Genomic DNA, 21,806 nt, shown 5'->3' with positions numbered 1-21,806 from the left:
AACTATGGAATAGTCTCCCTAACAATGTTCAGGATGCAGACACACTCACTGAGTTTAAGTCTAGACTAAAGACTCCTCTATTTAGCCAGGTATACACCTAATTTATCCATCAACTCACAATAAGGTTGCTTTAGTTAGGTCTGCCGGAACCAGAAACATTTATCATGATCTATAATTGAATGGCATCTACGTTAATATTATTGTATTTGTTTCCCTGTCTCAACCTCTGGATTCATATCCTGAGGTTACCAGAGTCAGCCAGATCCAGCTCTGTTCCTACTTGGTGTCGGTCTCAACTGCTATGTGTCTCTGAGTGATGACTAAATGCGGCCGGTGCCAGCCAGACATCACTTCAGTCTATTACGATGGACTTCATAGGATGAACTGATGCCAACTCCAACCATAAGACATGGGATACTTCATATGCCACTGCCTGAACCTTGGACATAGGATAGACCTCACCGAAATGACCTGCCGGTTGAACTGCGATGCACCTCATTGATTTCTGCCTGCATTACCTTGGTCTAATGATGGACTACACTCTTAAAATGGAATACATAGACTATCAATTAATTGTCAACAAAAGCCCTCATCAGCCAACTAAAAAAGGACAATCTATGTGAACTTCTGCATTTAATCCAGGATGAACTTCAAAGGCATTAGTCATTAATTTTACAGGTCATAAAAAATCTTTGTTCAAACAATGGCCCTTAATTCTTACTTAGTTTACTAATTTTAAACCATGACTTGCACTGCACATTAATAACTAATATTGGCATTATATTCATGATGGTTAGCCAGAGGGGAACTGGCCCCCACAGTGAGCCTGGTTTCTCCCAAGGTTATTTTTCTTCATTAACCAACATCTTATGGGGTTTTGTGTTCCTTGCCACAGTCACCTTCGGCTTGTACACTGAGGTTCTAAATACAATTTTTATTTAATTATTTATTTTTATACACAATTTACAATCATATTTAATCAAACTACACAATGATGACTCTAAGACTTTATAGATATTACAGTTTCACTTTCTGTTAATGCATGATTTACTGGAAAGCTGCTTTGAAATGTGTTGTGAAAAGCACTATACAAATAAAATGACTTGTCAGAAAAGTGTTATATAAATGTAAAGTTAATTCATCCATTCATTCATTCATTCATTAATGCAGTCATACAACCTAAAACCCAAATCTAAGCCTGATTAATTTAAAAGCTTATAGACCAATAAGCTTTTAAATTAATCAGGCTTAGATTTAGGTTTTAGGTTGTATGACTGCAAAAGTCAGATATTAAAGGCAAAACGATACTTCTAGGTAGATAAGGAGATGCATGCTGCCAAAAACCAGGCAAAAGTGAGCAGTTCCTGCCCTCCTCATCCAAAGACCTTGCTACTTTTTTAAGCCACTCTGACATAATACGGAAATAGACTTTCTCCTTTATGGCAGGTGACTTCCTGCTGCCAAACAAGATTGCCTTTTTTTTTTTTTACTGCAGTTATGGCTGGCTGTCCAAAAGGCACCCTTTTCAAATGTCTAAAAGGCCTAGCCTTGTAGCACAACTTCAGTCAACATTCATTTAGATGTTCAGAAGACATCCTTGACTTGTCCTGCCTCAACCTTTTGCTTTCACTTTAAAGAGACAGCAGATCGGTGAATGAAGCTTCAGGTTGGGCGTTCACATCTTTCTCCAACATCTTTGACATTTAGTGTATTTAATATTATCCTAGAACCACTCCAGCACAAACTTCTTAGCATATCCAGCCTAATCTGTTTCTGGATCAGTGATGAAGGGTAGGGTAGTCTTCTCCTAGCATTGATTTGCTTGTACACACATTTACACACTAATATTACAAAAATCCATAAAATTGCTTGCAATACTGTACAATCCAGATGCCTCGGAATATCAGTAAAACAGACCAAGTGCTTGGATACCAAATCCCCTGTCAGGCTTTTGAGTCATCACTCTATGGGTGATGCGTTGATGTGCATGTTGGAACATCTATTGGAAGGTGGAATATCTAGTTTCCTACAGTTACTTTCACTTCTCTTCCCTCTGTTGATTTGTTCTATACCTAGTTAGCTGCTATGGGATAGTTCACCCAAAAATGAACACTCTGTCATCATTTACTCACCCTAATGACATCCCAGGTGTGTATGACTTTTTCTTCAGCAGAACACATTTGAAGAAAAAGAGAAAAATATCTTAGCTCAGTAGGTCCTTAAAATGCAAGTGAATGGTGATCAGACTTTTGAAGCTCCAAAAATCATAGACTGTCAGCATAAATGTCATCCATATGACTCCAGCGGTTAAATTAATGTATTTTAAAGCGATTACTTTTGATATGAAAAAGATCAATATTTAAGTACTTTTTAAACAATCACTTCCGGTAAGCTTCACGAGGTCGCTGAGTTCATGTGGTCCTTGTGTGACATATTCGCGTTGGCATGAAGACATCTTAAGAGAGGATGTGACACAAAAATTTGATTTGGACATGCATTGATGCCTTTATTCCTGCTTCCACAGCCTGCGAAGGCAGCATTTTTCAGCTTTCAGGTGCATCTCTTGAATGCATTGCAGCTTTTTGAGCGCAATGAAACAATAAATCCCTTTCGGATGCAACTCTTGAATGCAATGCAGCTTTTTGAGCTCAATGAAACAATAAATCCAAGATGGTGAATGAGAGAAATGTCAATTTTAAATGTATTTCATTAGGTTCTGAAAAGTATAGACACAGTCCTGTGTAATTTAAAATAGATTATTTTACTCAAGATATGTGTTCAATATATTTTTGTTCTTATTACAGTATCACCCCATAGCAACATGCTAATGTCAAACTCTATTAAGTTGAGTCTCCAATGCAGAGTGCAATTTGTGCAGCATGTGGTGTTGCTGCCTATGTAAAGCATTGCACAGTTTTCACTTTTGAGGTTCCTTGATGGTTAGGATGTTGCCTTAAAAGGCATTCCCTCTCATTGTTTGCCTTTACCATACTTCACCAAACTGTCCTCTCTCTGTGGAGGGATAATTTGCCACTTCTTAGTTATTGACTGACTTGTTTTGATCAGACATGGAAAGGCAAGTGAGGCAGTTTCTGAGCCTGTGGGTATGTTGGGAAATATTTAGTAAAGATCAATAAAGCCATCTGCCATGTTGGAGCTCTCTGTCACTGCAGAGGCTTGACTGGATCGATGCCTGACTCAAAGCACTTCAGGCCCCATAGCTGAGGTGCCGACAAGCCCCTGCTGCACAGTCTTATCCATATGACTTTCTGGGTATTTAAATTGGGTGCTAGGTTGTTTTGACTGTTTAAATTATAAGGGAGACCTGGGCCTGAGTGAATGTTTTTCCAGGGTGGGGTTATTTTTCAAAGTTAGTTTCTGTATAGACAAATACCTTTAAATCTTAGCTACCAAAAAAAAAAAAAAAAACATTTTCACTGTTAAGGAAAAAAGAAACAGTTTTGAGTTTTAAATGAATATTCCTGGTTCAATAAAAGTTAAGCTTAATTGACAACATTTGTGGCATAGTGTTGATTAACACAAGAAAGAACTTGACCCTCCTTTTAAAATAAATTAATAATAAAACATTTACAGTAAGTGTCACAGTCTGTCTCCTTCATGTTTCCTAGGACTCTTATTTTGAAGTGTTTTCCCAAACTACATTTCCCAGTATGCACTGCCCTCATCACTGCCATTTGTTCCTGATTGTTCTCACCTGTTTTCCATTTCCTCATTAGATTTTGTATGTATAAATACCCTCTAGTTTAGTTCCTTCCTTCTTTGTCAGTTCTTGTTTGTTGTTGTTTTGAGATTCCGTTTGCTGTTTGACTGTCATCATTTTTATTAAAGCCTGCACATAGATCCTATGTCTCCTGTATATCTCAGCAACCATTTGTCACAGAAGAACTGACCCAACATGGATCTAGCGACTGTCCGTATCCTGCTTCTCAAGCAAGAGGACTGTCCAGTTGAGGATCACGCCTGTGGGTTCTTAGAACTAGCGAATTTAGTGCACTCTCCAGACCACTCTTTGGTGGTTTTCTTCCAGACCAGTCTGAATAGTGCACTGAAGGAACTGATGCCTCCGGCTGATCCTCACTGGACACTTGGTGAATATGTTGAGAAGGCTCTGGAACTTTGCGGTTCCCCTTTCACATTGGATTATGGCGGGAACCCTGGGCCAAAACCTGCATCCACAGCTCCTTGCTCCAAGCCTGCCATGGCCAACGAGCCAGCACTCATGCCTGTAGCCTCAACCGTCGCAGAGCCAATTCCTGTGGCCTCGCCCGCTCCCGTAACTACACTCCCAGTTGTCCGGAAAAGAAGGAAAAGGACACCTTCTCCCCAGTCGCTGCCCGTGCGCACGACCGCGGAGGTCGTTCCCCAGTCGCTGCCCGTGCGCACGACTGCGGAGGTCGTTCCCCAGTCGCTGCCCGTGCGCACGACCGCAGAGGTCGTTCCCCAGTCGCTGTCCGCCTTCGTTGAGCCTCTCCTGGCTCCACCCGCCTTCATCGAGCCTCTCTTGGCTCCGCCCTCAGAGTCTTCCAGCGGCTCCGCCCGCTCCCCCAGTGACTTCTCCTCCAGTGGTTTCAGCCGCCCTCCCAGTGACTTCTCTTACAGCAGCTCTGCACGCCCCGGCGTGCTCCAGCGGCCGGCTCCCAGGCCTCCTGACCCAGTCCCTGCCCTGAGGCCATCTCCCAGACCTCCTGACCCAGTCTCTACCCTGAGGCAGCCCCCCCAGACCTCCGGACCCAATCCTTACCCTGGGGTCTCCTCCCTGGCTACCTGGTCATCTTCCAGGTCCCCTTCCTCACCAGTATCTTCCTGCCCTCCACAGCCATCTTTAGGGTGCCAGGAGTTGCCCCTTAAAGGGGGGGTTGTCACAGTCTGTCTCCCTCATGTTTCCTAGGACTTTTATTTGGAAGTGTTTTCCCAGACTACATTTCCCAGTATGCACTGCCCTCATCAATTCCATCTGTTCCTGATTGTTCTCACCCGTTGTTCATTTCCCCATTAGCTTTTGTATGTATAAATACCCTCTAGTTTAGTTCCTCCTTTGTCAGTTCTTGTTTGTTGTTTTGAGTTCCCATTTGTTGTTTGACTGTCATCATTTTTATTAAAGCCTGCACAGATCCTACGTCTCCTGTCTCATCTCAGCAACCATTCATCACAGTAAGGCACTTGCAATGGAAGGGAATAGGCATGTTTTTGGGGGGTTTAAAAGAAGAAATGTGAAGCTTATAAATTTATAAAACCATTTACATTCGTTTTTATGTTAATACTTTATTATTTTAGCTGTAAAGTTGTTTAAATCATTACTTTTACGATTGTTTTGGGGTTTACGACATTACGTTGTCATACAAAGTTGTAAAATTGAATAAAACTTTACACAGAAAAGGTTAGTAAGTGATTTTTTTTCAGACTAAAATCATGTTAACACACATTGTTTTCGTCTTGTGGCTATACTTTTGAAATGGTGAGCATTTTAATGTTTATGAATTGGCCCCATTCACTTATATTGTAAGTGCCTTACTGTAACCAGATTTTTTTTTTTTTTTTATAAAGTCGATTCAAAAAAACAACCTTGTTTGGAAATATACTATCAACAACATATCTGTAAATCACTGTAAATGTATTATGATATTTAATTACTTTTATCTAAATCTAAGCAATAAAACAATTATGAATAATTTCATTTTCAAAACAAGCATTTATACAATTAGACTTAACTGAAAATCTTATATGGTAGTTACTGAAATATTACTGTTGTGAAAAAATCTGACACATTATGCAGCATTTGTGCAACAAATATTCAGTTGGCACTGCCGCTCTGTGGATTCTGGTCTTTTTTTTTCCCTCAAATATCATTTGGGAATATTTTTGGGTATTAACCATTTTGAACATTCTCTCTTTACAAACATCCACCTACATTCATACACACATACTATACATGCACAAACAAACAGTTTGTAGATACAACAGATGGTCTCTGAGGCTATGTTGGGTGTTTTTGTGACAGTATGTGTGAGCTATATCAAGTCAAACCACTAACAATCTCTCCCTACACCACAGGATTGAAAAAACGCACCAGGAAGGCCTTCGGGATACGAAAGAAAGAGAAGGACACTGACTCAACGTAAGTTTAATGTAACAATTTCATATACAGTACCAGTAATTAACAAAGTAGTAATATTAGTGTTTCTACACACATCAAATTATGTCCAACAGGCTTCCGCAGATCTTTGAAAATACCTACCAAAAAGTCCTTTAGTTACATCTTACCATGCAGTTCTCCCTTTACATAGAAAACATAAACTTAATATCACAGCAGACTTATTCTGATAGATCATTTGATGAATTTCTTCTGTAATCTGCTCAAACCTGCTTTTTCTCTGTTGTCCAGAAGTAGGCCAATCTCACTGAGTTCTCGCAATGCAATGCAAATTTTTTTTTTTTAAATAATAATAAAATACATTATTATTCTGTATTTGTCTTTTTTTTTTTTTTTTTTTTTTTTTAAGTAAAAATATCTCAACATCCTTAAAACAAGATACATATACTTTAGAAGCAAAATTGTGTATAATTTGTGTGTTTAAAATGATAAAAAGATTTGTTTTCAAAGAATACATCTTAAAATTAGTTGTTTTTGTTTTTTGTTGTTGTTTTTGTTTTACCCCATTAGTAAAATAAATTTTTATTTTTCAAGTGCAAATCTTACAAAATTTAGTGGCATTTGTGCCTAAATCAAGAAATATCAATTTGCCATTGGAGTAAGAAAAATAAACCTAAATCTTACTTTATTGCTTCAGAGTATGAAGAGAATGGCACAGATGAATATATGATGCCTATTTTGAGAGCATGTGACTGTTTAGGGCTCAGCACACCTGTGTTTCTGTGCCTCAGAGCAAAGCCTGGCTAATTGCTTCTGTACTTGAGTTGAGAGAGAGAGAGAGGCTTGCATGTTAAGTGGATTTTAAAGACCTCTCTGTCTCTTTTTTTTTTTTTTTTTTTTTTTTTTTTTTTACTATCTTTTAGGGGGTCACCAGACAGAGATGGTGGAGTAAGTACCTCATAACTGTCTTTTCAAGAGCAAAATTTACTTTGATTTGTATTTTGGAATTTGAATGAATGTTTGCTTTAATGCATCACACATTCAATCATTATTGAGGTAAATAAGTTTTTTTTTTTTTTTTCATGGGAAGCCTTGAACAGGGTTCCCACAGTCATGGAAAACTTGGAAATATCAGGGAATTTTAAATGAGTGATTTCCAGGCCTGGAAAAGTCATAGACCATTTACCTATAGCAAATGTAGATTTTTCTATTTATCGTGGCCCTAAAAGTTTAATCGGCTAGAAACTGCTCATTGTGAGTGCAATATATATAAAGTGATTTAAAAAATAATTACTTTCCAGTCACAAATGACTGGAAAAGTCATGGAAATTCATCAGTCAAAATTTGTGGGAACCCTGCTAGAAGCTTTTTTTTATTTATTTTTTTTAAATCTAATGGTGGAAAACTGCAATAATTTATATGATGTCTTTATTTTCTGTTTGATGGATGACCGTGTCACAGGAACTTCAAGAGACTGAATCGGTACTGATCGTAGAGACAGCATAGTCATGTAGCTGGAAGTCTAACACTAGACCTGTGATACTGAATTTTAAGCACCTGTAGATTCCCCCAGTGGCACCTCTAAATAGGCCAGACTCATCTAATCTGAATATCACTGAGTCTGAGTGATGTTACTAAAGTTCTGTTTTGATTTGCTCAGCCACAGAAAAAGTCCAATGGGGCTCCAAATGGCTTCTATGGGGAGATTGATTGGGAGAGATATGTAAGTACATGTTTTAAGAGCCTGATCATACTCATGTGACAGCTAAAACCACCAATGTGTGCAATTTGTTGTGCATTCTCTCTGGAAATTCCAATGGGTTTTGAGAATAGATGTTTCTTAAAACCCAGAAGAGAATCAGCATTTTTGAGTATTGGGCTGCCTTAGGATTTTCGAATGGGCTTTTTAAAATAGTGGTTTTCGAATAAGACCTGTTGTAAACATTACTTGAAGACACTTTGATGTTTTGTTCTACAACACAGTCATACCTCAAACACCTTTTTTTTTTTTAAACGCAAATTGCTAACAGGAGGCTACATGAGGACTACAACCGTTGTCTGATTTGCCAAGAATGTAAACTTGCATCCTTGTGATAGTTGTAGTCCTTTTTTAATAACTTGTTAGCAACTTACATAAAAAAAAAAAAAAAAAAAAGCAGCTATATGAAAATTCTCATTTGAGGTATGACTGCACGTAATTTATGTTATAGAACAAAACATGGAAGTCTCATCAAGTAATGTTTACCTCAGATCTTATTTTACTCAGACATCGAAAACCACTTTTTTAACAGCCCATTAGAAATTCCTAAGGAAGCCCATTACTCGAAAATGCTGATTCTCTTCTGGGTTTTAGGACTACTAACTGTTTATTTTGAACTTCATTTGAATTTGAATTGAATTATACCAGCCATTGCCTTTATAATAAAGACTGACACCAGTACTTATCTTTTGCAGAATTCTCCTGAGGTAGATGAAGAAGGATATAGCATAAGACCAGATGAAGAAGAGGGCGATATCCTTCAACTAAGAAACTAAAGAGATTTTTTGTACAATTAAGCTACTGTTTGTCATTACAATTATTATTCATTGCTATTGTCTATGTCAGAATTACTTTATGGTGTAGTGATAATTTCTTTTCCCATCTAATTGTTTGTTTTCCTTCAATTAGCTGATTACTCTTTTAATGAAACAATGCACTGGCAACATTATTTAGTGAGTGTTCCAACCATGACAACTGACTCCTTAACATCCCTCCACCAGCCCAAAAAGAGAAGACTCGCTTTTTTTCCTCTAGTGAGTCTGAAGAAGAGGAGGACCACCGAAAAAAGTTTAAGATCAAGATCAAACCCCTGCCGGCAGACGCTAGCATTGCAGCGCCCTCGGTAGATGAATTAAAAGCCTCCGTAGGCAACATAGCTTTGTCTCCCTCGCCTCTGGTGAGTCCAGCCAATGTTACCCATGCATTCCTAGCTCATGATGTCATTTCCTCTCAACTTTCACTCTTTAATGTGACATTACGCAATTATGCTGTATGTGTTAATAGTATTTGTACAATCTATGGACGTTCTAAAAAGACTGTACCATTGGTTGTATAAGTAAAACCACAGTACTTTGATATATACCATGATACCTAATTATTATTACCATATTCATATGCCACAGTATTTACATGGGTACTCCATGGTACTTAGAGAATATCATGGTATTACAATGGTACCACGTCCAACGATATACAATACTGTGGCTGTCACATAGTTTTATGCATTTTTATGTTAAGACAAGATCATATGCGCTTTGTCTGGTTTATGTTGACTGTAGCACTCACTAACTGCATAAAGTGATCTGAGATACATTTTCTCCCAATCATGGACACTTAGTGTCTCTGGCAGTTATTAGAGGAAACAGCCTGTTGCTCTGGTGTAGATATTATTACTCCATGTAGTGGACCAAGTACTTTGGGTTAATTTTTAACTTCCTTGTCAACTCAATTATAAAGCAACATGGTGACAAAAGCCACAAGCCGGTATGTAGCCAGTAGTCACAAATGGCTTGTTTTTCATGGAGCCTTGCCTGTAGGAGTTCAGACCTCCTACATTGTTATTCTGGCTTATTCTGTGGTTGATATCAGGCTATCACACTGTGGGGGTTGGTTCTGGAGAGAGCAGCGTGAACAGTTCAAATGAAGCTGCCTAACATTTTTACTGCCCAAAAACTCCTACCTCCTGTTTCACTAAACAACCTTTTCTTTTTAGTTCTGACAGCCTATACATATTTGTGTAACCTTATTACTTAGAGCTATTTTAGTGTGCTTAAGATTAATCCCTAGGGCGTGTTAGTGTAAATGTATTTGAAGAAAAATGCATGGTCTACATACAGCACTCAGGTATTTCTTTGTGGAAATCACCTGGTTATTTTTATCATGCCATTCACTGCTGGGTTATCAACACAGACCCTACTAAAAAAAAAAAAAAAAAAAAAATAAATTTTTTTTTACCATGGTACTGTGATGGTATTAAATGGTAATAAAGGTTGTTTGCTAAATAACATGGTACTAAATGATTGTGCTAATAATGTTCAATGGTATTTACATGATAATCCAAGGTACTTAAAAAAAAAAAAAAAACAAGAAAATACTATGATGGTACTATGGGACAGTGATGGTATCAGATGGTAGTACCATGGAACTTTGATATATACTATGGTACTGCAGTTCATACACTGTACCATGGTATTTACTTGGTACTCCAAGGTATGTCCAAGAAAAGTTGCAGTCTCTTTATATATTCCCATGGGGAATACCATTGTACAAGTCCTAAAAAAAAGGTAGTACTCTGTTACTTTTTGGTGTCTGTTTATTTGATTTACAATTTGCAGTTTTCTAAAGCCTCTACAACCTTGATTAGAATATGGTACAGAACATTGCAGATGAAGCTTTTGTTAATAACCTTTTCCAAAACAATCCTCAAATTTTACAAAATAATCTGATATTCATTTTCCCACAACAGAGAATATCTTGAGAACTTCTGGTTTCCATTGTAGGGCCCTTTGATAATGTTCTCCGGTAAGATTCTGCATTCTCTCAGAACTGAATTATTAAATTTTGAGAACTTTTTGCCAGTGATTTCAGCTGAAGTTTGACTAAAATAGGTCGTTCAGATGAGGTATGTAGTAGATGAGGCCTCTCTCAGTCAGAGTGAGTAGGAGTTTCAGGTACATACTCGCTCTGAAGCGTCACTCAGCTCTCTCTTAATAATTCAGCTTGGAAACTGGGCACAATAGCTTGACTCCATGGTGCAGTACGTACAGAGCACAGGCATCCAGGCCAGAGTGTCACATGAAGAAGTTGCACTCTAAATTATTCACACACACACACACACACACACACACACACACACACACACACAAATAACTGTCAATGTGCCTTCGAAACCTTTTAAATGTGCCTTGTTGATCAATCTTACTTCAAGAACTATAACTCAGGACCACCTACCTAAGCTACTGTAACAGAGTTTATCATGTACTGCCTTATTCTTGAAATAATTCAGCTCTCAGATTGGTCTTTATCTAACAAAATGTAATAATCTTTTCTGGGATTTTCATTAGCTCGTATTCCCGAAGTAGAGTTTAATCTGCACGACCATTCTATGAATTGCTCTCTCTAAATGTTCAATAAATGCTAAACCATATCAGAGAAATTATAATGGAAAGGGATGGATCACGTATATATTTGCATTGGAGAAATTGTAGCACTAATATTGTGGCTGTAGTCCCGCCTACAGTTAAAAGAGCCAAACACCTTTTTCATAGAGGCATTACAATGCTCAATAGAGCCACAGTTTGAAGACCCAATAGCCTGTATGTGTACATACTCTAGAATGTGCATGTGTGCTTGCTTGACCAGCCTTAAAAGTCACACAATACAGTTTAGTTGTGTGATTTTGAGCTAAAGAAGCACAATTTACAATACCATTGTTGTCAGCTTTTATTCCGGATTTGAAATGTTATTGGAACGTAATCTTGACCAACACTTTTGGAGATTTTTGGTCTTTCCCCATTCAAGTATTGGAGCTGTACTTGCATGCCAGGAAAGTAGGCATTATGAATATGGCCGCCAAGTGAACTGACTTGCCTTATAGGGACCACCCCTAAATATTCAAACTTTGACCCATCTTACCCTTTAAACTGTGCTTGCATATTGATTGGAAACTGCATGTTGTGGAATCCGCATTGAAACATTTCACAGATTAAGCTTTCCTGCTAATGTTAAGCAGTCTTGTAACCTCAGTGACTGAAATACACTTTGTCCAGTATGCTGGAATGTCTGGCATTCCTTACTCATGAATTAAACATCAGTCACATGCATAACCTGTAACATGGCAACCTGTGCAGACGTGTGTAACCATGGTGGTGGATTACCAATGAATACTCTTCAGAAAGAAAGTGAGAGCAAAGGTTGAATGACAGAAACTGTACAATAGAGATTTTGCTCTCTCTCTCTTTACAGCTTGTTGTATTATTTATTGTACTTGTCTAATGTAGTCAGAGCTGAGATATTACCAGTATCACTAGTCAGGTACATGCATCCAGCCAGAACACAGTGAGAGATAAATGTAATGGTATTACAGTGGAGTGCAAGCAGAACACAGTAGCATGTGGGATCTTATTAGCACACTTCTCAGCCAGGTGCTGGGTTCCAGCTGATGTTCATGTTTTATTGAAAAGGCTTGCTTCTTTATTAAGCCTCTTGTATATGGGCAGTCATCCAACAAGAGTTAAAAAAAATCCGGCAAGTGCTCAGGGCCTGTTTGACGATTCTATGGTCTTAATTTCACGCTGTGTGGCAGTTCGTATAGCTGCACTAGCGTGTGTTGTTGTTGCTTTTAGTTTGAAAAAGCTAGTTTTATTCATTAAAGTGTTAGTTAGGACCCCCATGGACAAAGATCAACCACACATTTCTTCTAATGCGTTAGTAAAGAAATATTCTAAAATTACTTTTTTTTTTTTTTTTCCCCTCTAAATTATTTACTTGCCCTCATGTCATTCCAAACCCGTTATACTTTCTAGACCCTTACTGCAGATATACAATTTCCAGAGTGCTCTTTTTCATATTGGGGACTAGGGCTGTCAAGCTCCAAAAAAGCACAATAAAAGTCGTCCATAAGACTTGTGCTCTATATTCCAAGTCTTCTGAAACCATACGATAGATTTGTGTGAGGAAAAGACCTAAATTTAAGTGCAGGGTCATGGAAAACATGGCAAAATAACAGATTTAAAAAAATGTATGGAATTTAATAAAACCTCAAAGTAATGTGAAGTCATAGGCATTTTTTTTTTTTCTCCCAATTTGGAATGCCTAATTCCCAATGTGCTTTTAAGTCCTCGTGGTCGCGTAGTGATTCACCTCAGTCCGGGTGGCGTAGGACGAATCCCAGTTGCCTCCGCGTCTGAGATCATCAACCCGCGCATCTTCTCACGCGGCTTGTTGAGCGCGTTGCCACGGAGACATAGCGCGTGTGGAGGCTTCACGCCATCCACCGCGGCAACCACGCCCAACTCACCACGTGCCCCACCGAGAACGAACCACATTATAGCGATCACGAGGAGGTTACCCCATGTGACTCTACCCTCCCTAGCAACCGGGCCAATTTGGTTGCTTAGGAGACCTGGCTGGAGTCACTCAGCACGCCCTGGGTTTCGAAATAGCGAACTCCAGGGGTGGTAGCCAGCGTCTTTACCACTGAGCTACCCAGGCCCCCAGTCATAGGCATTTCTAAGTGATTAGCATTTTTTAGTTATGCTCTCCTTAAAAATCAGCTAGAAAAAGCTCTTTGTGAGTATATTAAATGATTATTAAAAAATCTTAATCTGTTATCACAAATTACTGGCAAAGTCATTGAAAATCATTGGTCAAAAGATATGGGAAACCCATAAGTCATTATTTCACCTTTCGCTGTACTGTATCTCTCAAGTCACACTTCAAGGTCATTGAAGTGTGACCTGGTTTGGAAAAGAGCACTCTGGATGTTCTGCAGTATATCTTATTTTGTGTTACATGGAAGAAGCAAAGTATACAGGTTTTGATATCAGAATGAAATGACGGTGAGTAAATTATGAAAGAATGTTTTTTTTCTTTTGTGTGTTGTTTTTTTTTTATATCCCTTTAATACATTATGGGAATGTGTGGTTGATCTTTCGCTGAGTTTTTTACTATTATTATTTTTTATGCTAAATTAATGTGAAATGGATACATTTGTAGACAAAGGTATCGGCTAACGAACCATGTAAGGGAACAGGTTTTTATAAAAATGCTTTTTTACTGAAAACTGGCATTTATTCACTTCATAACTTGCAGTCATTTGTGTCAACTCTGTCAGAATAATAAGATGCATACTATTTTAATTTGATCCATCCAACAAGAGTGTAAAGTCTCTTTAATTATCTAATAATAGTGTTCAGTAAAGGAGTTAAGTGATAAAATACATTTTTTTTTTTTCACACTATTCTGAAAATTCTGACAGAGTTAACAAAATTTTATATTTTTCCATTTTACCATTTCTTAACCATGTGTTGTACACTGGAGCCATTTAGGTTTTGTCCTCCGTTAAAGCTGCCTCTATTACCCAAATTGTTTGTTTAAAATATGTAAAAAATATAAAACTTACCAGACTATGTGTCCTGCCGTTGCATCCACCATGAGCAGGTAGTGGAAAAGGGGTACTCAGAGTTATAGCTGACAATGACATTATCTGATTTATTCAGGATTTTTTTTTTTTTTTTAAATATGAAGTTGTAAGACATGTTTGGTCCCTTATCTCAAGAATAGTGCTTTGATATTTAGTAGCCTGTGGAAGCACTCACTCGAATGACAAGGATTCAATGATGAGCCAATAATTTGGGTCACTCATAGAGATCTTGATGTGATTAACAATTGACAAAGCAGATTCGTTCAGTGTTGCATCACACTGTAGTCTGGGTTTGTAGAAGTGCTCATCACATACTGTCGTCCTGCAATTGTGCATGCTTACCAGACCTCTACTAATGTAGATCATGCTTCCTCTGTCTCTCTCTTTGTATCCTCACTCTGATGCTGGATGTTTATAGAGGAATAGTCCGGTAAGCTATTTATACTTGGTCTTCCTCTTTTGAAGTGCCATCCTCTCACATTTCTATTTTGGCATGGTGTAGGTAGCATGCCTGGTGTTTAATATACCATTAAGAGCTGATTTAGGGTTAGTTTGGTGTGTGGAGCCTGAGGGAAACTGAGACAGGCCCACCATGAGCTGAGCTCTCATCAGCTTATTTACAGTAACAGCATGCATCTCTGTAAATGTGGACACTCCTATAGACACTGTATGATGTGCTGTTCATGCGTGGTCTTTACAGCAGGTGAACTACGAATTTTGATCATGTCCTGTTGCATCCAGATTTTATGCATGTTTCTTGCATGTTTCAATTTGAACAGTATTGTTTATTATTTGAATGAGTGGGCTATCTTAGTCATCAGTCCAGCTCTTCTATTAAAGAGCCAATGAAATCACAATTGGAGTTTTATGGTCTGTGTCTGTTATAGCTATGAGGCCATTTATATGCTAGCACACTCCTAATAGAAGACAAAATTAAGTGTAGGCAGAAACATGCATTTAAAATATACATATTTATCTTGCACTTACAGGTGTATACAGATTTATGTCCAATAAAATATTCTCAAATGAAAATGCACCCTCTTCCTCTGTCTTTGTTGAGCAATATCAAATCATTGTTCATGGCCGTAACGTAAACTAAAGGCTATTGGCTGTTAAAAAAAGGGATAAGACCATTGATATGTTCCGGCCCAACTTCCTGTTTCAGTAAGAAAAAACATCAACACAGGAAGGAAATCTGTGCTTGTCAAGTGATTTCATGGGGTCTTTAAAGCTTTTGGTTGCATGTCACTCTTCCTGCTTATCCACACTTGACTCTGATTGGTGGTGACACCATGGCCAAGAGCCTATAGGATTAGACTTTGTTGCTGGTGCATCATCCTAATCACTTATATCTCACGAGCCCTACTCATTCATCAGACTGAACTCCTGGACTTAATCCAACCATGTGGAAGAGAAAAACAGAATAAAAGAGGAATAGAATAACGTTGAATTGAAGTGAGCAGGAATGGATGTCCAAGAATGGAGTCCTTGTCAACAGAAAATTAACTTTGTTGTCCTTGCTGTTCAATTCTAATTCTGAATTTGGTTCAGAAGTGTAATGTTTGGCTACACAATTCTGAGCTGTTCTCCAACATGCGTATGTGACCAATGGCTTTGACCATCCTCAAATATTATATGTTGACAATTGACAATTACTTAGTTCATTTGGGTGTATAACTTTAATATGTCATCTTTTAAATCCCTTTATAGTACACAGTACTCAAGGCCGATTTATACTTCTGCGTCGAATCTGCGGCGTAGGCAACGCGTAGCTACGGTGGTTAAGGCGTAGCCTGACATGTACCTCTTCAAAAATTTAACTGCGCGTCGATGCAGACCACAACAGCTGTGATTGGTCCACTTTAACCAGAGACCATCCCCCAGGATGATAACAAGGATATCTGAGGTAGCGTTGCGTTTTATCGAAGATTATTATCTATGCATCATATCACATTGTATTTGGACTCGTGACCATTAAAGCAATTGTCTCAGTCGGGAGCATCTTCTGTTTTTTTGTTTTTTATTATTATTATTCTGTTTGTTTCATGAAGCGAAATGCAACAAAAGATATCTGTTTACAGCTTATAAACTCTAAAAGCTTTTTTCTCAGGGGCCTTTACTTGATATTAATTTGATACGTGAGTGAAATAATATGTTTTGTACTCTACTGGCTAACTTTCCGATCGGCATGATGATTTGACAGTATGTATTCAGTAAATAATCATATTTCATAAGTTATGGAAACGGAACACTTCTAATTTGACAACAAATTAAAAAAGCACCTGGTAAGAGTTGGTTATATTGCTTATATGCATTATACATTTTTTAAAATGACACCCATTTTATGTTATTCAGGAGAGTAGTCATTAATTAATTTGACGATTTCTTTTTCAGCACGGAACGTCAAAAGTATGCCAAAATATTTATATATTATTATTTAAGTGACTCAAGAGCAAGCATACAGTAATTTACTCATTTATTTTCTGCCTGCAATACAGGCAACATAATAAATAATATGTAACATACATTTCAACATGTTCACACACTTTAAACTCATTTTTGATGCTACAATAATTTAATAAATGCTTTTTAATTAATTTTCTTGCATTGCTTTTGTTTATTTATGAAACATATAGTTAGTATTTTGTCTGTGTACTTACAGAACGACGCAGACACACCACCGCAGAACTATAAATGTAAACCAATGTGTTGGCCACTACGTGGAGCCTACGCTGTAGGTTCGACGCAGAAGTATAATTCAGCCTTTACTTTGTGATTTTATATCCTCTGAAGACAAACAATGCTGAGATAAACAGCATTACACAGGTGCAGAGTTGGCAAAATGTGTGTAAACATCATTTTAAAGAATTTTTAAAGAAAAAAAGGCCTTTTGAAACCAAATTTATACTCACAAATTGTCTTTTCCCTATAATTTTATGTATAATGGCACTTTTCAGAAATAAGCAAGTACAATCCTCACAGTAACTTGTTAAGCCAACACTTCATTGCTTTTTCTAAGTTTCTCTCTGCTTTGTTTCTGGTACATCTGTGCTATATTTACTTGTTCACCTTGATACTGCCTTCCTTGGGTCTTAAAAAATGACTTTAATCTTTAAGTGAAAATCAACATGATGGCACAATATGAAGGTGAATGTGGGGTCTTATGAACTAATATGATGCATGCCCTGCAGGAACAAAGCTTTCTTTTGATCAAAGTCTTTATTACTGATTTGTCACTCTCTGACCAGGTGTCTGTTCTCTCTTCCTTTTTGCTGGACACAGAGACGTAGCCCGGTAAGTCAGTTATGTTTCTGTTCCCCAGTGCTTAAACAAGTAACAAACTCATACCAGTTATGCAGATAAGCAGGACTTTTGAATTTCAAAGATACCAAATAATTTTTATGAATTAGTAAAATATAAGATCTTTTAAGTGACTGCTTCTTATTGTTGCTATTTCCATATGTAATGGTTCCATATAAAATGGTATTTTGATGGTCCCAAATAGATATTTAACTGACTATAAGTGACTTATCAATTGGCTTGCTATAGCTAGTAAACAGTGTTTCAACAAACATTCAGTAGACTTTCAGTAGCCTGTATATAGATCTTTATTAATGACCTTTTAATGACCTGATGTTCTCAACAATAATGTAAGTAGGTCATTAATAGTGATCTATATACATGCTACTGAAAGTCTACTGAATGTTTGTTGAAACACTGTTTACTAGCTATAGCAAGCCAATTGATAAGTCACTTATAGTCAGTTAAATATCTATTTGGGACCATCAAAATAAAGTGTTACCTGGTTCAAATATGAGGTGTAATTTTGTTGCAAGTTTAATAATCACTACTCTTTATTGAGGTCTTATATATATATATATATATATATATATGTATGTATATGTAAAGCTCAAATTATTGCTTTCTTATTTTCTCTGCCTCACCCTGCCTCTCTCTTTCTCTTATTTAGTCTTTTCTACCTAAATAAAGGCCCATCTGAATAGGAAATTTGCTTACTTATGAGCTATAGACCCATCTGAAAAAAAAAAAGCTTACACTTGAGATCAAGCAAACTTTTTTTTACATAATTTTTTGGCTGGTTGCTTTAGATTTTTGCATGAAGGTGTGTAAGGGAGTTGTCCGTAGATAATTCACAATTATGTGATTAATCACCAATTAATATCCTCTCAAATTTTAGTACAAGGAAGATCATTTTAAACTTGTATTGTAATTTCATAGAAATCAGCTCTTCAGGCAGCTGTAGAATGCATTATGAATCAGCAATTTACAGGGCATTTCAATGCACTGTCTCTGTCCAAATTTGAGTCACCATTCCCTTGAATAAATCCTCCTCACAATGCACTTCTCTCAGCTGATGACTGAAACAGTGCTGTGAGCTTTTAGACTTATGAATGTTTTGGCCTTCTGTTTCTGTTTCAGGGTCTGGCAAAGAGAAATACACCTGGTAGGTGCACATGAATTACAAATGAACATAGTACAATGTATTCTTTGATTTAAAGTTTCCTGTGTACTTCGAATATCTATTCAAATATTATACTTTATACTATATAGTTGAAGAAAGTTTTTGAAGTATACTTACAGTGATGATTGTGTACATAAGGTATACTTCAATATTAATACATATGTGATGTTTATTCGTGTTCACATGAACTCTCAGGTGAAGAAATTGCACGGCCGAGACGTGCTATTCCCACGCCAGTACCAGCTCCCTCCCCTTCCCCGACACCTGCACCTGCACTCACTCCTGAGCCCACTAGGTATCTCCACACACATACATACTTATTATAGCGTTTGCAAGGCAGCACTGCATTGATATTCTTCATAAAGGGGTTTTACTTAATCTTATCCTAAGTATTAAACTTATGTAATTAATAAATCCCGAACTGCAAAATGTACAGACTCTATTCAAACTTTTAGGTTTTAGGTCTTAGGTGTGCTTTGTCCTTTATACTTTAAGTATTTTATTATATTTTACATACTTTTGTATATTTAAAAAAAAAAAAAAAATGTAAGAAGTTCAGTATTTAAATTGTAGCCTTCAGTGATCCTGTCCTTTTAACATTTACACAGTGAATTGTAATTGATCTTGTCTAATCATTTTAGCTGGCATTGAACTGCACATTGCCCTACACATTGCATTTCATTTACAGTACACACAACCAAAGCATAAGCTTGCCTAAAACTGTAGCACTGTTCATTTGTTAAAATTCACAATGGTATTTGTATCAGAAAGTGCAAATCCAGTTGAAACTGTAATTGTGTTGTGTTGTCTTGTCTTGTGTTGTTGTGAGTGTAAACTTTAACATTTGCATTTAGGTCTTTGTTATATTTGTAGATTTTTTTAAGGAAATCTAACTGGATTGTATGGGAAACTGTTAGAGTTGCAGCCTTGATGTGACGGACTGTGTGTGTGGATGAGTCATGCAGATTTTGCTTTTTTCACATCCATTTCAGTAATAAGAAATCTCCCGTGCCAGAGGATGAAACAGCCTTATTTGGTCCTCCGCTAGAGACAGCTTTTGATGAGCAGAAGACCAGTGAAGGTAGATAACCATATTCTGTTCTCTAATTGTCGTTTATGGATGTTGTGTCATGTATGCAGGGTTTAATAGCATTACTGAATTTAAAAGTCAGTCTCCATCCAATCTGACAGAACCTAATCAAAGCATGAATTCTTTGCGTTCACAAAAATACATGATATATGTCTTCAGTGGACTCACAGATGGTATAAAGATGACACCTGAAGTGTGTATTTTTGAAAAATAATGATTGTTTTTAAAAAGGATTCCTGAACACTCTCCCCATCTTTCATTGGTCGAACAAACAGATAGTCCCGCCTCCTAACACAACAAAACTCACACAATTGGTTGACCCCAATGTTGCTGTTTCAGAGCTGGTCTAGATGCTCAGACTGTTTCGTTAAGGAACAGTATGTTAATTTATGCTGTTAATTCTGCTCCCCATCGACTGTGGATCATGTCCTCTTCTATAAATGATATAGAATATGTGGTGATAGAGGAACCTGAGGTTTGGGGTGCACCCCTGCCTGAGCAACACCTAGACTCCTCTCTGGCAAGACCTTTTCCTACAGGAAGTAAGTCATTGCTTGTGCGGCATGATGTGCCATCATCTTGGTATCATAAACCCATGAGTTCCAAGTCAGTGAACGCTCATCTGAGTGGAACAATCATGAATGCCTCCAGATTTTTATTTTACTATCTTTCCCTTTGGCAGTTTCCATTAACCTACTAATTTCTTAGTCCTTTGCCATGAAAACCAGTCAAAGTCCTAAGAGTCATTCAGTTCATCCTGATGTCATTTGATGGTGGTTTACTCGATGTGGCCTATCTAAATCTTATCTTATGTGTCTGTCTAAAGTTTAAAAATGCAAAATGACATTAAGCTTAATGTGTGGTCTTGAGTTAAGCTTAACCCTTGTGCGAACTTCTGGACTTTTTTTTTTTTTTTTTTTTTTTTAATATCATTTTGGCTGTGTTAATGCCAACGGCATACATTTTGCCAAAGGTGTGTATTTGTTGGGGAATTTAGATATTTCTACCTCAGTTCCTATAATACATCTATAATACACTGTGTACACAAAATAGTTACACTCGGGACCTTTAGGACAAAAATGTCCCCATTGATCCCAGTGCCATTAAAGCATAAAATCATGAATTCTATGATATTATGCTTTCATTCCAGAGCCCTGGCTTCAAAATTTAAATTTTTTATATTTTCAATCAAATGGCGCCATTTTTCTCATGTTTAACCTATGGAGCAAATTTCCTATTTTCTGTTTGCTGTATTATAGAGCACCGCAGGCCAGTTGAATAAATGATGCAGCTAAAATTGTGTGGGTGTGTTGGTATGGATGTCAGTGTGTGTGTGTGTGTGTGTGTGTGTGTGTGTGTGTGTGTGTGTGTGTGTGTGTGTGTGTGTGTGTGTGTGTGAAAAACAACAGTGACATTATGTAAACAAACTGGCATTTAAAGGGTTAAAATCCTGAAAATAAATGAATATTTGGTAGTTATGATCAGAACTGATGTTGCTTAAAAAAATCTAAGTCAGTGAAAGTGGAAAATAATATTAATGTATAATATTTGATGGCAGTTTTTTGACGCAGACGTTGTCCTCTAAGGTCCTGAGTGTTGTTTTTTTTTTTTTTTAAACTGACACTGCACAAAAAATAATAGTGCATCAAAATCAATGTTGTTGCTAATCGTTGATATATCCCAGACTGTGATAATAAAAAATAAACATCCCCTTGGCATTTAGTATATGGAAAATAATTCTTTTTTTTTGTGTGTGTTTTTTGTTTGGTTTTGTTTTTTCATAAAAAACAGCAGTGGCATTATATAAACAAACTGGCTTTTAAAGGGTTAAAATCCTGAAAAAGAATGAATATTTGGTAGTTATGATCAGGACTGATGTTGGTTAAAAAATCAAAGTCATTGAAAGTGGAAAATAATATTAATATATAATATTATTAT

General features: G+C 37.2%; 1 protein-coding gene across 9 annotated transcripts in view; it reads left to right on the top strand.

The window, feature by feature from the left end:
- The window catches only part of LOC127449398 (SH3-containing GRB2-like protein 3-interacting protein 1), a 102,519-nt gene that overhangs the window by 43,514 nt on the left and 37,199 nt on the right, over positions 1-21,806 (top strand). For 6 of the 9 annotated variants that reach the window (XM_051712798.1, XM_051712802.1, XM_051712800.1 and 3 more), the window contains 11 exons: positions 6,073-6,136; positions 7,036-7,060; positions 7,574-7,594; positions 7,773-7,835; positions 8,567-8,624; positions 8,870-9,048; positions 17,578-17,589; positions 18,736-18,760; positions 18,974-19,073; positions 19,771-19,859; positions 20,318-20,410. In XM_051712798.1, coding sequence (XP_051568758.1) covers positions 6,073-6,136; positions 7,036-7,060; positions 7,574-7,594; positions 7,773-7,835; positions 8,567-8,624; positions 8,870-9,048; positions 17,578-17,589; positions 18,736-18,760; positions 18,974-19,073; positions 19,771-19,859; positions 20,318-20,410 — 729 coding nt within the window. The remainder of the gene's footprint in view (positions 1-6,072; positions 6,137-7,035; positions 7,061-7,573; positions 7,595-7,772; positions 7,836-8,566; positions 8,625-8,869; positions 9,049-17,577; positions 17,590-18,735; positions 18,761-18,973; positions 19,074-19,770; positions 19,860-20,317; positions 20,411-21,806) is intronic. The other 3 variants (XM_051712806.1, XM_051712799.1, XM_051712803.1) reach the window with 2 other exon arrangements.

This window comes from Myxocyprinus asiaticus, chromosome 12 (genome assembly GCF_019703515.2).
Source record: "Myxocyprinus asiaticus isolate MX2 ecotype Aquarium Trade chromosome 12, UBuf_Myxa_2, whole genome shotgun sequence".
Lineage (NCBI taxonomy): Eukaryota > Metazoa > Chordata > Actinopteri > Cypriniformes > Catostomidae > Myxocyprinus > Myxocyprinus asiaticus.
This window is presented reverse-complemented; position numbering and strand designations above follow the sequence as displayed.